General features: G+C 40.3%; 1 protein-coding gene across 6 annotated transcripts in view; it reads left to right on the forward strand.

Annotated features, from left to right (window-relative positions):
- Positions 1 to 15038, forward strand: part of rapgef2b (Rap guanine nucleotide exchange factor 2b) — a 388703-nt gene that overhangs the window by 258596 nt on the left and 115069 nt on the right. For all 6 annotated transcript variants that reach the window (XM_072256006.1, XM_072256009.1, XM_072256007.1 and 3 more), the window contains 2 exons: positions 2924 to 3101; positions 7556 to 7692. In XM_072256006.1, coding sequence (XP_072112107.1) covers positions 2924 to 3101; positions 7556 to 7692 — 315 coding nt within the window. The remainder of the gene's footprint in view (positions 1 to 2923; positions 3102 to 7555; positions 7693 to 15038) is intronic.

Genomic DNA, 15038 nt, shown 5'->3' on the forward strand with positions numbered 1-15038 from the left:
TTTGATTCAACCTACGATAGTGGTGCCATCAGCAAACTTGAAAATGTCATTGGAGCTGCTCTTAGCCACACAGTCATAAGTGTAAAGCAAGTAGAATAGGGGGCTAAGCACCCAGCCTTCTGGTGCACCTGTGCTGATGGAGATCGTGGAGGAAGTGTTGTTGCTAATCTGAACTGTCTGGGATTTACAAGTGAGGAAATCGAGGAACCGATTGAACATGATGATATTGAGCCCCAGGTTTAAGGCATCCGTTAGTCTTGCGAGACCATGGATCTGCGCCTGGAAAGTCTTCACTCTCCAGGGCGCAGGCCTGGGCAAGGTTGTATGGAAGACCGGCAGTTGCCCATGCTGCAAGTCTCCCTTCTCCATGACACCGATGTTGTCCAAGGGAAGGGCAAGGGCCGATACAGCTTGGCACCAGTGTCATCGCAGAGCAATGTGTGGTTAAGTGCCTTACTCAAGGACACAACACGCTGCCTCAGCTGGGGCTCCCAACTCACGACCTTCAGGTCACTAGTCAAATGTCTTAACCACTTGGCCACAAGTTCATGATCTTGGAGCTTATTGATAAGTTTTGAGGGGATGATGGTATTGAATGCTGAGCTGTGGTCAATAAAGAGCATCTTGATATGTGCATCTTTGCTGTCCAGATGTTATAAGGTGAGTGAAGAGCCAATGAGATGGCATCTGCTGTGGACCTGTTACTCCAGTAGGCAAATTGGAGTGGATTCAAGTCGCTCTTCAGGCAGAAGTTGATATATTTCATCAACAAACTCTCAAAACACTTCATCATTGTGGATGTAAGTGCTACTGGGCCATAGTATTTGAGGCAGGTCACCATGTTCTTCTTGGGTAGGGGTACAGTTGAAGCCTACTTAAAGCACGTGGGTAACTCGACTGCTGAAGTGAGAGGTTAAAGATCTCAGTGAATGCTGCAGCCAGTTGATCAGCACAGATCTTTTGTACTTGACCAATTACCCTATCTGGGCTGGATGCTTTTTGTGGGTTCACCCTCCTGAAAGCTGCTCGCATGAGGCTGAAACCACAGGATCATCGGGGGCTGTAGGAGTTTGTGGTGGTTGCTCCATGTTTTAATGGTCAAAGCAAGCATAGAAGGCATTACGTTTATCTGGAAGTGAAACCCTGTTGTTGCCTATGTTACTTGATTAAACTTTATAAGAGGTGATAGTATTCAAGGCTTGCCGCAACTGTCAAACATCCTTCATTGATTCAAGTTTAGTCCAGAATTGCCCTTTTGCCCATGAGATGGCTTTTCAGAGATCGTACCTGGACCTCTTGTAACTTTCTTGGTCACAAACTTGAATGCCTCTGATCTGGTCTTCAGCAGATTGCGGATCTCATGGTTCATCCAGGTCTTCTGCTTGAGGAAGACTCTGAATGATTTTGTGGTTTCTCTTTACCTTGCCTGTCTAGCACCTCTCCCCTGGTGCCCCTCCTCCAGCCCTTTGTCTTTTCCATCTATCACCTCCCAGGTTCTTTCTTCATTCCTTCCCCCCCACCCACCTGGCTTCACCTGTCACTTTCCAGCTTCTTCCACCCACCCCCCCTTCCAGTGTTTCTATTCTGGCTTCGTACCCCTTTCTTTCCAGTCCTGATGAAGGAAGGGTCTTGGCCCAAATCGTTGAATGTTTTTATTCGTTTCCTTAGATGCTGCCTGACCTGCTGAGTTGCTCCAGCATTTTGTGTGTGTTGCTTAAGTTGAATTAAATGATATTTAATTAAGATTACGTGTAACTAATTCTGTGTAATTTCACAGTATAAAACCCTTAACGGCTGTGTAAAATACAATTGGCCCACAGTTTTGACTTACCCCTCAATTACGCCCAAGTTCCCAGGGCATCATATTTGAGATGAGCATTCTGTCAGCTGTTATAGTTAGTTATATCTCATCCCCACACCTTGCCGTTCCTTTGGCGCATCGAGCGGCAGCCTTGTCATTTCTTTGGCGCTTGTCTATTTTAAGAGGCTGAGTTGCTAGCTCAATGTTCAACACAGCATGGATGGAAGGCATGCAAGGGGCTAGCTGGATTTGAACGTGGGACCATTCACCCTGAAGTCTGGTGTGGGTGCCACTGTCCTGCTTTTCTAGCAGCTGTAACTGAAGGCATCTGCTACTTTCAGTCACATGATAATAAGAATAGCGCTGTTTGTTCTTGATAACGTTACCAGAGTAGAATATTAGGCCCTATTTTATGTTGTGCTCCTTCGTATGCTTTTTAACTGTCTGTGCACATTATTTGGTGAGCATAATTTCTTCTTATTCAGATATAAAAGTATCAAAAATTGCTTGAAGAATATGGCATATGCTCTGTATGCCTGATCATGTATTCAATTTATTCACTAGCAGGTTTACCTTTTTACCAAAATAAAAAGCTCTTCAAAAAAAAACACCCAATTAAATGAAAGATTTGTCTGTAGCCACCATCTACAAGCGATGAATTTTAGACACTGGTTGTTTTGCATCTGATCAGGAACATTTGCAACTTTTATTAATAATACAGAATTTTGGGTATGGCGATAATTATACAAAACAACACTCGAAATTATCTAACAGGTTGAATTACTTGGAAATAGCACAGCCAGGGCCAATTCAATCTAGTATTTTAAAGAAAGACTAATAAGCAGATTGGGCAACTGGTGATTTAGTGACTGAATTAAGAATAATAGAAAAAAATTTAAATACAGACAAAAATGATATAAATGTAAACTAAGACATAACATCAAGTTCATAGTTGCAAAAGGGTTTTTAAAAAAGAGAAGACTTGTAATTGTTTTAAGATGTAGTAAAAACACAATGTATGAGGTTTAAAATATTGAGCAGCCATCTTTAACAAAACGTTTAAGTGGATCTTCTTGTACAGTAATTGTAATTAGTTTCATAACTTTTTTTTAAACTTCAAAGGCCACAGAGAATGAGGCTGGAGAAATGGATCTAAGTGGTCTGCCAGAGACTGCAGTAGATTCTGAAGATGATGATGACGAGGAAGACATCGAGAGGGCATCAGATCCATTGATGAGCCGGGACATTGTGAGAGATTGCTTGGAGAAAGATCCTATAGATAGGACAGATGATGATATTGGTGAGTTAATGAGAAATTAACACTGGAAATAAGATATAAATTTGAGGAAAAAAAAGATTAATTTGCAAGGTATTTATGACTGAAGTGTGAAGGTAATGATATATTAGGGGAATTGCAAAATTTTATAGTCCAGGGGGTTGCCTTTCTGTGCATTAATGTCTGTCTGATGTACCAAGCAGACAGAAGGATTTGTATATTGAGATACAGTGCGGAATGGGCTTTTCTGGCCCTTTGAGCTGTGCCACCCAACAGCCCCTGATTTAACCCTAGCCTAATCACAGGACAATTTACTATGACCAAATAACCTACTAACTGGTACTTCCTTGGAATGTGGGAGGAATCCAGAGCACCCGGAGAAAACCCACACATTCCACGGGGAGGGCGTATAGACTCCTTACCGATAATGCCCAAATTGAATTCCAAACCCCAGTGACCTGCGGTGTAATAATGTTGCGCTAACCGCTGCACTATCGTGGTGAAGGAATTTAACAATCTTGCAGGTAACCCCATGACTCCATTTCTTTTTACTTTTTTTCATATAATTAGACCTTTTCAAGGTAGATTCAAATATTTTGAAGATTTAATATTTTTGTTTCCTGTTTTTCTGTTCCTTAAAAAGTTGACGTTCATTAAAGTACAAATGCAGAGGTGCCATTTGGCTTGTAGTATCTAAATCAGTGGAGAATCATAATGAAATACCAGATGTATTGACCATTGTTTTAGAGTCATAGAACACTGCAGTACAGAAACAGGCCCTTTGGCCTATCTGCTCTGTGCCAAACTATTAACTCTGCCTAGTCCAATCAACCTGCATCTAGACTACAGCCCTCCACACCCTTCCCATTCATGTACCTATCCAAATTTCTATTAAATGTTGAAATTGAACCTGTATCCACCACCTCACCACCCTCTAAGTGAACAAGTTCCCCTTAAGTATTTCACCTTTCACCCTTAACACATATCCTCTAGTTCTAGCCTTACCCACCTCAGTAGAAAAAAGGTGTACCCTTTCTCTACCCCTCATAATTTTGTATCTCTCTTTCAAATTCACCCCCCCCCCCCCAATTCTCCTGTGCTCTAGTGAATAAGGTCCTAACCTATTCAGTCTTTCCCTATAACTCAGGTCCTCAAGTCCTGGCAGCATCATTGTAGATTTTCACTGCATTCTTTCAATCTTATTTACATCTTTCCTGTAGGTAGGTGACAAATACTGCACACAATACTCCAAATTAGGTCCCTCCAACGTCTTAGCCAATTTCAACATACAGTGCCTTGCAAAAGTATTCAACCCCCACAACTATTTTCACATTTTACTGTCTCATTTTCTAAATTTGAAATATATTGAAGTAGGACTTTTTGAGCTAATCTACAAAACATTGTGCATCATGTCAAATCAAAAGAAAAAAATCTAAAACCTGTCAACATTTACTAAAAATTAAAAACCAAAATTGTGGGCTAAAAAAGTATTAATCCTCTTTGTAATTATTACCTTACCAACTCACCCAATTTGTTGATGTAGAAAGTTGGAGGATCACCTATTTTCAATGAATTCTCAAATAATAAATATCCCCTCTCTTTGTAAGGTGCAATAGTATGGTAGATTTTCAGTAGACTTAAACCAAATTGAAGACAAGAGCTTTCAAGACATGTCAGGGAAATGATAATAGAGAAGCACAAATCTGGGAAGGGGTACAAGACCACCTCAAAGGTGCTGAACATACCTCAGAGCTCAGTGCAGTCCGTCTTAAAAAAGTGAAAAAATATGAAACCACAGCCACACTGCCTAGGCCATGCCACCCCTATAAATTTAGTCACTGGAGAAGAATGGCATTTGTAAGAGAGGCAACTGTGATGCCAATAGTCATTCTGAGTGAGCTGCAGAAGCCAGTGGCTGCAACTGGAAATGAAATTCATGACTTCGCAATCTCTAATGCCTTGCACAGAAAGAGTATTGATGTGTGGCGAGAAAGAAGCCCTGACCTAATAAAAAACATATCTTTGCCTATAAAGACTCTGCAAAGTATCACTTAGAAGGTACTGTAAAAATGTGGAAGATCTTGTGGTCAGGTGAGATTAAAGTGGAACTTCTTGGCTTCAACATTCAGCGATATGTGTGGTGTAAATCTAAGACTGTGCATCAGCCGGGTAACACTAGTCCTACGGTAAAGTATATTGGAGGTAGCATCATGCTATCAGGATGCTTTTCAGCAGCAAGGACTGGAAATCTGGTCGGGAGTGATAGCAAGATGAATGCTACTAAACGCAGAGGGATCTGGATAGAAACCTAGCCCCTGCCAGAAGGCTTAAACTGGGGAGGAAGTTCGTCTTTCAGCAGGACAATGTCCCGAAGCAGACTGCCAGAGTAACCATGGCGTGGCTTCAGATGAAGATAATTGATGTCCTTGAGTGCCCTTGTCAGCTCTGGCAAGACATCAAGATTGCTGTCCACCACCACTCCCCAAATAACCTGGCACAGCTTCAGCAATTTTGCAAGGAAGAATTGGTAAATCCTACTCTACTGCGTTATGCAGTAGCTGCGAGAGATGATTCAATTAACTACTGAGCAAAGGGGAATGAATACTTCTAAGCTACTGACATTTCAGTTTTTGAATGTTTAGTTTTTCCTGCTTTACAATTTTCCCTGTTTTTGTGGGCTCTACTGTAGGGGGAAAAATTGCACGTGATTCACAAATAAAAATTCTCAGTTAAATTGATCAAAATCCTTGGTTGTAATCCTCATTTATGTGAACAAAGTACTGGGGGCTGAATACTTTTTAACGGCATTGTGACATCCCAACTCCTGTACTCAGTACTTTGATTTATGAAAGCCAAGTTTTGTGGGAGTAAAATACATGGTGTTAAATATGTTAAAGGAAGATAGTAGAATACAAAGAAATCTAGTTGGAAGATCACCAGTGGTGACACTGCTTATCATTTCAGAATTCAGAACAATGCTGTGGTCTTCATTTCATGTATCAGAAAGGATGGATGAATAATTTATGTTCTCACATTGGACAGCATGATAGAATAGTAGTTAACACAATGCTTTACAGTAAATGCTGCTGGCTGTAAGGAGTTTATACCTTCTCCCCATGACCTTGTGGATTTCCTCCGGATGCTCCCACAGTCCAAAGACAAACAAGTTGATAAGTTAATTGGTCATTGTAAATTGTACTGTGATTAGGCTGGAATTGGGCGGTTTGCTGTGCAGTGTGGCTCAAAGGGCCTGAAGGGCTTTTTCTGTGCTGCAACTTAGTTCATCCTGTGCAATAGCCCCCCCCCACCTCCATACCAGACGATGATACAGCCAGTTTGAATGCCCTCCATGATGAAAATTGTAACAGCAAATAAGTTTCTCTCCAAATCCCAATCCCCTGAGTATTTAGATTCAGTTCTACTTTCATTTTCAGTTTTTAGCATTTGCTTGTTTTGACCTTCCAAATACTTTCTTAATATGTTGGGCCTGATCTTGCTGACTAGTGCTATTCTGTAAAAGTCACAGGCTTCCACCTGATTTGCAAGGCCATATGTCAGTTTGCTGCATTCCTGGATTCCTCTTGGCTTGCAGTGACATTCCAATCTCTGAGATGTGCTTGAATGGCACTGTGGAATGGCCTCTTAAATTTGCTGTAAGACCCATATCCAGTTTTGCTTTGATGGTGATTGTAAGGCGAAAGTGCACTTTTTTTCTATTAGATTACTTTTGGTGTCATAGTTTTGATTGGTAAGTTTTAGGTCTTAGTTAAATTTTATGTTTGTATCTTAATTTCCAATTTTGTTAAATAACTTTTAACTATTTAAAATCCCTTGTCACTTTTAAAACTTACTTAGCTGACGGTTGGCCTTTGCCCATTGTTAAAACTATTAGGGGCATTTTGGAGAAAGGGCTTCCTTACTGAAGCCAGAGGCACTTGTTGCTAATCAGGGTACATTGTTGAATTCCTAGATGCTTTGGACTAACAAAATTAATCCTGTTCATCCAGACTAGGTAAGTATGGGTATGGAGCACAGATAAATGGAAGTGTTTCTTGGGGAAGGTGGAAAAGTGGGAGTTGCCAGATCAGCAAAATTTATTCCTTTTCATTTTTTGAGTTATCTACCAATGGCCTTCTTATGAGTCCATTGAAGTTAGTAGACATCATCTTGGAGTGATGTTCTTTTGAGTGATGTCCTGTTTGGTGCTCTTCCAGGCTTGTACAACTAACATAACTAAAAGACTAAATTGTTATTGCCTGACCTTCAGAAATGTTGCAGAAGGAATGTAATGATTCTACTGATTCAAACGTTAAATTTGCAAGTCAAAATATTTTGGTGCCCTACATGAAACGGATTCTTTTATGTGAGGATAATGTACAAGATGAATTTGAAGCGATTGTATAAGTTCATTAGTGTAATTAGGTGCTGAGTCCTCTTGTTTCCAGAGTATGAATTGGTGTTTTTATTTTTCTATGCAGAACAATTATTGGAATTCATGCATCAGCTCCCAGCTTTTGCCAACATGACAATGTCAGTCAGAAGAGAGCTTTGTGCTGTGATGGTGTTTGCAGTGGTAGAGCGGGCACGCACCATAGTACTCAACGATGGTGAAGAGGTGTGTACTTTCAAATCAATTTGCTGAATTTTTAACTCTTAATTTAAAGAAACAGAAAGCTCATTATGCTTTAATTCAGATACATATCTCCTTTTACAATATAAATCTGAAAATCCACTATATTGTATCTCCTTTTACAATATAAATCTACTTTAGCTAAATATATGTATCTTATTTAATCAAAAGTATCAGTTGAACTTCTCTGTTCTAACTTTCTCTTGTCTCCATCCTTTTGAATGGCTCAAAAAATCACCCTTGATATATGTTGATATTTGATGAATAACATATGATTATATTAATTCTTTAGAACATTAGCATTTTGGGAAATTAACTGTTGTAAATGACAAGTTTGGTTTTTTTTGGACTAGTTCATCTTTAATTTTCTGAATAAGGTATAATATCTTATTGTCAAGAAGCATGAGGCTGGAATGGAGTGTCAGAAATGACTGTGGACGGGAAAGAGAGAGAGTCAAAACTGAGAGTAGAGTGGATGAGGCAAAGAACAGGGATTCAGGAAAAGAATGATACTTGCACTGCAGAGATGGAAACGTGCAAGACATAGAATCTGGTGATAATAAAGAACAAAGACTTAAAGCCAAAAGATGAAATTTAGTGTGGAAGTTACTGGTAGAAGAGATTAACACTGATAATTGAAAGTTTGAAGAGGACAAAGTTGAGCACAAAGAAACAGATCGTGAGTATCAGAGTAGAGTGTTTTGAAAAGGACAAATCAAAGAGCAAGGTTGAGAGAGGAAGCTGAGTAATGGATTAGGCTGCATGTGGATAGTTGACCAAAAAATGAAGCCAAGTATAGATTATTAAATAAACAATGTTGCAATCCCAGAATGGGGTGGTATCAAATGTGGAGCGCTGGAACAGTGCTAGAATGGGATTATGTTGGAAAAGGATGAAGTTGAATGTGGACTATTAGTAAAGAACAAGTTTGTGAGTGGGGCAGTGGAAACGTACAATGTAAGAATTTTTGAATAAATTTGAGACTTATTGTGGAGAATTGGAATGGGACAATGCTGGAACTAAGATAGTGTGAAGACAAGAGTGAGAGAAGGGTGATAATAAAATAAGGTGGATGTGGAAAGTTAAGACAACAATGAAATTGAGAGTGCGAAATTGGGAAGAGGTATGTTCAGAGAAGGCAGTTAGAAAGACTGAGTTCAGGATTTGAGAATTAACAAAACGAGGTCCATTTTGGAGAATTAGAAAAATTCGTAGCCAGAAGTGAAGCATTTGAAAAAGATAAAACTGAGACGATACCTTGTTAAAGGAATCTGCTGCTGACACAGCTTTAAAAAAAAAAGCCAGGCCAAAAGCAGAAAATTAGTAAAGCCAGAGCCAAGAGTAGATAGCATGTAAAGACAAGGCTAAGAGTGGTGTGTTAGAATGGTAGAGCTTGCAAGCAAGAACCTGTACAAGGATCTGTTAAAGAATGAACTATTAGAAAAGACCCAGGCTAAGTGTGTGGTTATATCTAATAGAGAAGGCAGAGTACTGGAAGAGAACGAGAGAGCAGGTGGAGCATTTCAAGTATCACTGTCCTGAATGAATCAGTCCAGCTTTTTGATCAATTGAGGAAATAGCAATTTGAAAATCGAGACTCAGACCAAGCTCAATTCTCATGGTGCGGAGAGCATTGATCCCTACCCTCCAAAATGTTTCGTGACCAGGACCACATGTTATTGGCATTTCAAGGTATTCGAAAGTTACTGTCAATTCTGTCGCAATGGCTGAGGCAGTAAGCAAAACAATGTCATGTCTCCCAGTCAAAAGTCCTTAACACTGAAGCTGTAATTACACTCACTTTGTTTAGTCAGGACATGTCGTTTGCTCGCTGACTCCATACTCCAATTCTGGGAATCGCTTGCCTGAGATTACTCAAAGGAGCGTTTTGGATAGAATTGGAAACCTAAAATCATGAGCCCTTCATAAAAGATGGAAGGAGCACACCACCTTCCAAGCTACCTACCTTCTGGCCTGACTGGTCTTCTCTCACAGGTTCCCATACTGGTTTCATTTGCCATTCCTGAACCTCCAGAAGAGATGAAAGAGACTGCAGATGCTGGAATCTGGAGCAACAAACAACCTGCTGGAAGAACTCAATGGATCAAGCACTGTCTCTGAAATTATTGACATTTTGGATCGAAACCCTGCATTAGGACTGAGCATGGAGAGCCCAACTTTCAGTCCTGACAGAGGGTTTCAACCTGAAATGTTGACAGTTCCTTTCCTTCCACAGATGTTACATGACCTACTCAGTTCTTCTAGCAGATTGTTTGTTGCTTCAGAACTCACAGAACTGAAGTGAAGCCAAGTTTTCGTCAATCCCAAGTGACAACCAAAGAAATCAAAAAGATAAAAAAGTGGAAACGATGAATGGAAAGTTGGGAAGTGGCATGGACCAGAGCAAGTAGTTAGATAAGCATATTTGATTAGGATAAAGTCAAGCTCAGGAAATTCAAGATAATGAAGCTAAGAAGAGAATTAGGAATTGAGGCCAAAATTAGAGCTTTAGTAGAGGATGAGTGGTTAAGAAAGGATGGGGCAATGAATGGATTGTATGCAAAATGCACTGTTGGGGTGGACAACAGTAATGTACATCAGGGAGTGGAGCACTAGAAGAGGCTGAGGCCAGTGTTGGGAGTTAATAAAGCATGAACCTGAGTTCAGGGAATTTGAAAAGGGTGAGGTCAGTAATGGCAAGTTAGTAAAGTTCAAAACCAAGTACAGAATTGGCATTGAGGCCAAAATTGTGCTGATGCTAAAGAGAAGAATAGGTAATAAGAGAGGTGATATCTGTAAGAAAGGGATAATGTCAACAACAGAATGTTGGAGGGCCCCAGAGCAGGATTCTTAATAAAGGATGACACAGGAGTGGAAAATACTAGAAAAGGTAGAACATGAGATTGGCAAGTTAGAAAAAGAAGAGGCTGAAAATGGAACGTCAGAAAATGATAACACTGAGAATATCAGGTAGGTTCAAGGTCAATAATTGGAACATAGATAAATTGGAGCCTATGGAATGTCAGTGATATGGGAAAAAGTTCATAGTTCAATTTTATAAATCTGAGACAGCAAAGTACTTAGAACTGAAGGGCAGTTTAGCTAAAATAGATTGGAAAACTAGATTAAAAGAAAAAAACTACGCAAAAAATTGGCCCCAAAGTGGAAAGGGTACATTTGGGATGGTACTAAGAACCCAAGTCCATGTGTTAGAAGTTCCAAAAAGCCCACTATAAGCAGCATTTCATACACTACCTAACCCCCCACCCTGCCTGGCATCTCTTGCCTTATCTGTAGATCAGGTTGCAGGTCCCATATTGGAACCATTAGTCACCTTAGAAACCACAAGAATGGAGTGGAAACAACTCACTCTGGATCCAAAGGAGTTGCCGAAGAAGAAGAATATATAGAGTTTAATTGAAGTATAGTTAAAGTTAAACAATGCCTTTTGGTAAGGGGCAAAGACCATTTTTTTCTTGAAAATTAAGAGCTAGTGGTACAAAAGGATTTTGGAGATAGAGACTCTCAGTTTGTTAAAAATAACTAAGCACTATTAACAAAATTAAAAAAAAGAAATCAAAACATAATTGTGCATTTGTAGAACAAAATAAAAAGGCAGATAATGTTCAGAATAAATCCTCAGTTGTTTGCTAGTCATTGTAGTTAGAAATCTTCAATTATTGCCACCACCTGGTTTTTGTAGCTCAGACAATTTCTTCGCAATTTACTGAACTGCCACAATGAGTGTTTCTGAAAGCCATTTTTAAACTGGATTTTTAATGTCAATTTATATCATTTACATTAATTAGCTTGTCATCATCCTTTCATTATATTTCCATTTGCTTCAGATTAGTCAGATATGACCCAAGATAATTGATACTTGTGACCTTTATGATTTTTAAATGAGTGACTTCAAATTTCCCACAATAACATCGGGTTCTTGTCTAATTACAAATTTTAACTGTTGATAGCCTATAATTTTACCTTTCTGTATCATTCCCATTATTAACTTCAGCCCTGCAGCAAAGCTGGATAACTTCAAAGTTAATTTTATTAAAAATATGGAAAATTCATTAAGGTTGCATCATAAAATGTTGTCATCACATTTTTGAAGTAACCAATGCTGCAGTTAATTGTCCTGTGTTGTACAAAGAAATCCAATCATATTTTATGAGCTTGTAGATATTGTGATCTATTAATGTAGAAATACACCATATAACGGGATATGAAGGCTTATCAGAAAATAATTATGCTCCAAAGTTATGGTGTTAGGAGGGGTGTCAAAAAACTGAGTTTTGAAGGCATGGAAACAGAATAGCAAAGCTGAGACTTCAAGGAATTTGGTATAAATCCCAAATTCTGGGCCTGCAAAACTAAAGGTTTCCTGTGTGTAGACAAGTAGCTAGTAACAGGAATGGAGTGTTTGTGGGGGTAGGAGTGAGTGGTAGTTGTGCTATTGGGGTATATTTTGTAATTCAGGATAATGATATTTTAAACACAAAATAATCTGCAGATGCTGTGATCAAAGCAACACTTTCAGTACGTTGGATGAACTCAGCAGGTCGGGCAGCATCAGTCAGAAATGATGAGTCGACGTTTCGGGCCGAAACCCCTTGTCAGGATTGAAGAATGAAAGATGGGGACTGATTTGAAGAATGCTTGTAGCTTCAGTTGAAAGACCAGTAATTTGAAAGACAAAGGGGTGGGGGAGGGGAAGCATTGACATCATATCCCTGAAAACAATGGGTGGTAGAAGAAGGAGGCGGAACCATGAGGGAGCTGGGGGAGGGGGTAGAGTGAAATAGGGATAGAGGAAGGGAGGGGGAGGGAATTACCAGAAGGTGGAGAATTCTGTGTTCATACCAAGGGGCTGGAGACTACCTAGACGGTATATGAGGTGTTGCTCCTCTAACCTGAGTTTAGCCTCATCATGGCAGTAGAGGAGGCCATGTATGTACAGGACCCCACCACTAAGCACATCTTTCCCTCTCCACCCCTCTCCGCTTTCCACAGGAATTGGTCCCTCTGCGACTCCCTTATCCACACGTCCATCCCCACTGATCTCCCACCTGGCACTTATCCCTATAAGCATAAGTGACCTGTCCCTACACGTCATCTCTTGCAACCATTCAGGGCCCCTAACAGTCCTTCCAGGTGAGACAACACTTCACTTGTGAGTCTGTTGGGGTCATCTGTTGTATCCGGAGTTCCCGGTGCGGCCTCCTCTACATCGGTGAAGCCCGACGCAGATTGGGGGACCGCTTCGTCGAGCACCTCCACTCCGTCCACCACAACAGACAGGATCTCCCAGTAGCCACCCACTTCAACTCTGCTTCCCATTCCCATTCGGATATGTCCATACGTGGCCTCCTCTGCTGTCATGATGAGGCTAAACTCAAGTTGGAGGTGCAACACCTCATATACCGTCTAGGTAGTCTCCAGCCCCTTGGTATGAACATTCTTCAAATCAGTCCCCATCTTTCATTCTTCAGTCCTGATGAAGGGTTCCGGCCCAAAACGTCAATTCATCGTTTCTGACTGATGCTGCCCAACCTGCTGAGTTCATCCAACGTACTGAAAGTGTTGCTACTGATATTTTAAACTGTCTGTTTCACCCAGAGTATCTGGGCTGCAATGACGTGGATTTACAAAACTTGCAGTATGTATTTAGCCAACCAGGTATTTAAGTGGATTTAGTTAGATTGAAAACTGAACAGGTAATGTATTGTTGAATGGGAATAGATAATATTCATTAGCTCAGATTTTTTTGACAGGATCCGTATGGATTACTGGCATTTAGTTCTGTAATTGTCTGAAAAAGTAGAGATGTGATAATCAAACGTGATTGTGGCTGGGAGGATACTGTTCATAGTTATTGCACGATGAACTGTTTCAGATAACTGGGGGAACACTGATTAGAATATTGAGATCAGAAAATTGACCTGCCCCTGTGGTTGTAGACAAATGACGATCTAACGTATTTACTCTTTAAAGATAGTGGACTCTGGTTAATTGGGCCAGCTACTTATTTGGAATAGCTCTTAAAGATCAAAGACAAATTGAGAAAGTTGCTGGGAGTCCCTTTGTTTATTTGGGACAATATGCTGCCTAATTGGGGCTGGGGGCTGGAGGCTGTTGCTAAACATTTTCTAACTAGTGTCAGTCATGTTCACGTTGTGGAGCTGTTGGTTACTACACCATGCTTAGAACGAACAGTTTTAAATAGCATCAGTGCATGTTTGTATTCAAAAATAAATGATTTTTGTCAACAATAGTTGGGGAGAAATAAGCGGTAAGACAATTCAGAATTGTTTTACTTATTGTGATTTCAAGCATTCAGACTTGGAAATACAGCCGAGAGTGAAAATGAAGCAATTTCACTACTTCACCAAATTAAGAATTGCAAAGAATTTGAAGGTATCAACAATCACCTTAAATGCTACCTTTGGTCCCCACCAGGCACTCACTTCTCACCTGTGGCTCCAAGTAGCTGTTCACGTGCAACAGCAGCTACACCCTGGTATGCTGCTTCAACGGGCGGGTAAACTAGGTGAGGGTAGCCAGTGGGTCTCAAACCCTGGTGTGTTAGGGACGTGCCTGTCTTAGCATGCAAAGTCAGCTTCGGCGGACTGGTTGGATGAGATCTATAGTGAGATCCAATGGCCAAGAAGGCTGTTCTGCAACACTACGTGCAGAGTGAATCTCATGACGAGGCACAGAAGATGTCATGGTCATCCACTCCAACCAGGGAAGACCCTAGTTGTGATGTCTATTCGTCCCGCTGGACCCAAACTTCCGAGTTTGAGAGACTGAAACTGCCCCAATGCGAAGGTTTTTCTACTTTAAAACTCTCCTGCACAGGTTTCCGGTCATTGTCGGATATGACAGAAAACTGCCAGTAGTATGGTCTCGGCCTGAAACGTTGGCTATACTCTTTTCCATAGATGCTGCCTGGTCTGCTGAGTTCCTTCAGCATTTTGTGTGTGTTGTGTATTGGTAGTGTTCTAGTTTGTCCTGTATTTCATTTAAATATATAATTCGTTACTCAGATAAGTGATAGTTTGTCTTTTTTTAATACCTTTATATCTATTTCCATGGAACTTCGGCTAATTAGGACAGCCACTTAATTGGGCTAAAATGTACTGGTCCCAATGAGTCCCAATTAACTGGAATCCACTGCATTATCTTGTTTGCCCTCAGCAAACTAGCTTGTCCCCTGCAATGACTGAAAATATTAGCAAAATTATTCTACCATTTATACAGCTTCTGCCAGTTCTCTCAAAAACAGATTTTAAATAATTCAATTGAAAATTGTACATTTTTTTTCACTA

This window comes from Mobula birostris, chromosome 4 (assembly GCF_030028105.1).
Source record: "Mobula birostris isolate sMobBir1 chromosome 4, sMobBir1.hap1, whole genome shotgun sequence".
Lineage (NCBI taxonomy): Eukaryota > Metazoa > Chordata > Chondrichthyes > Myliobatiformes > Myliobatidae > Mobula > Mobula birostris.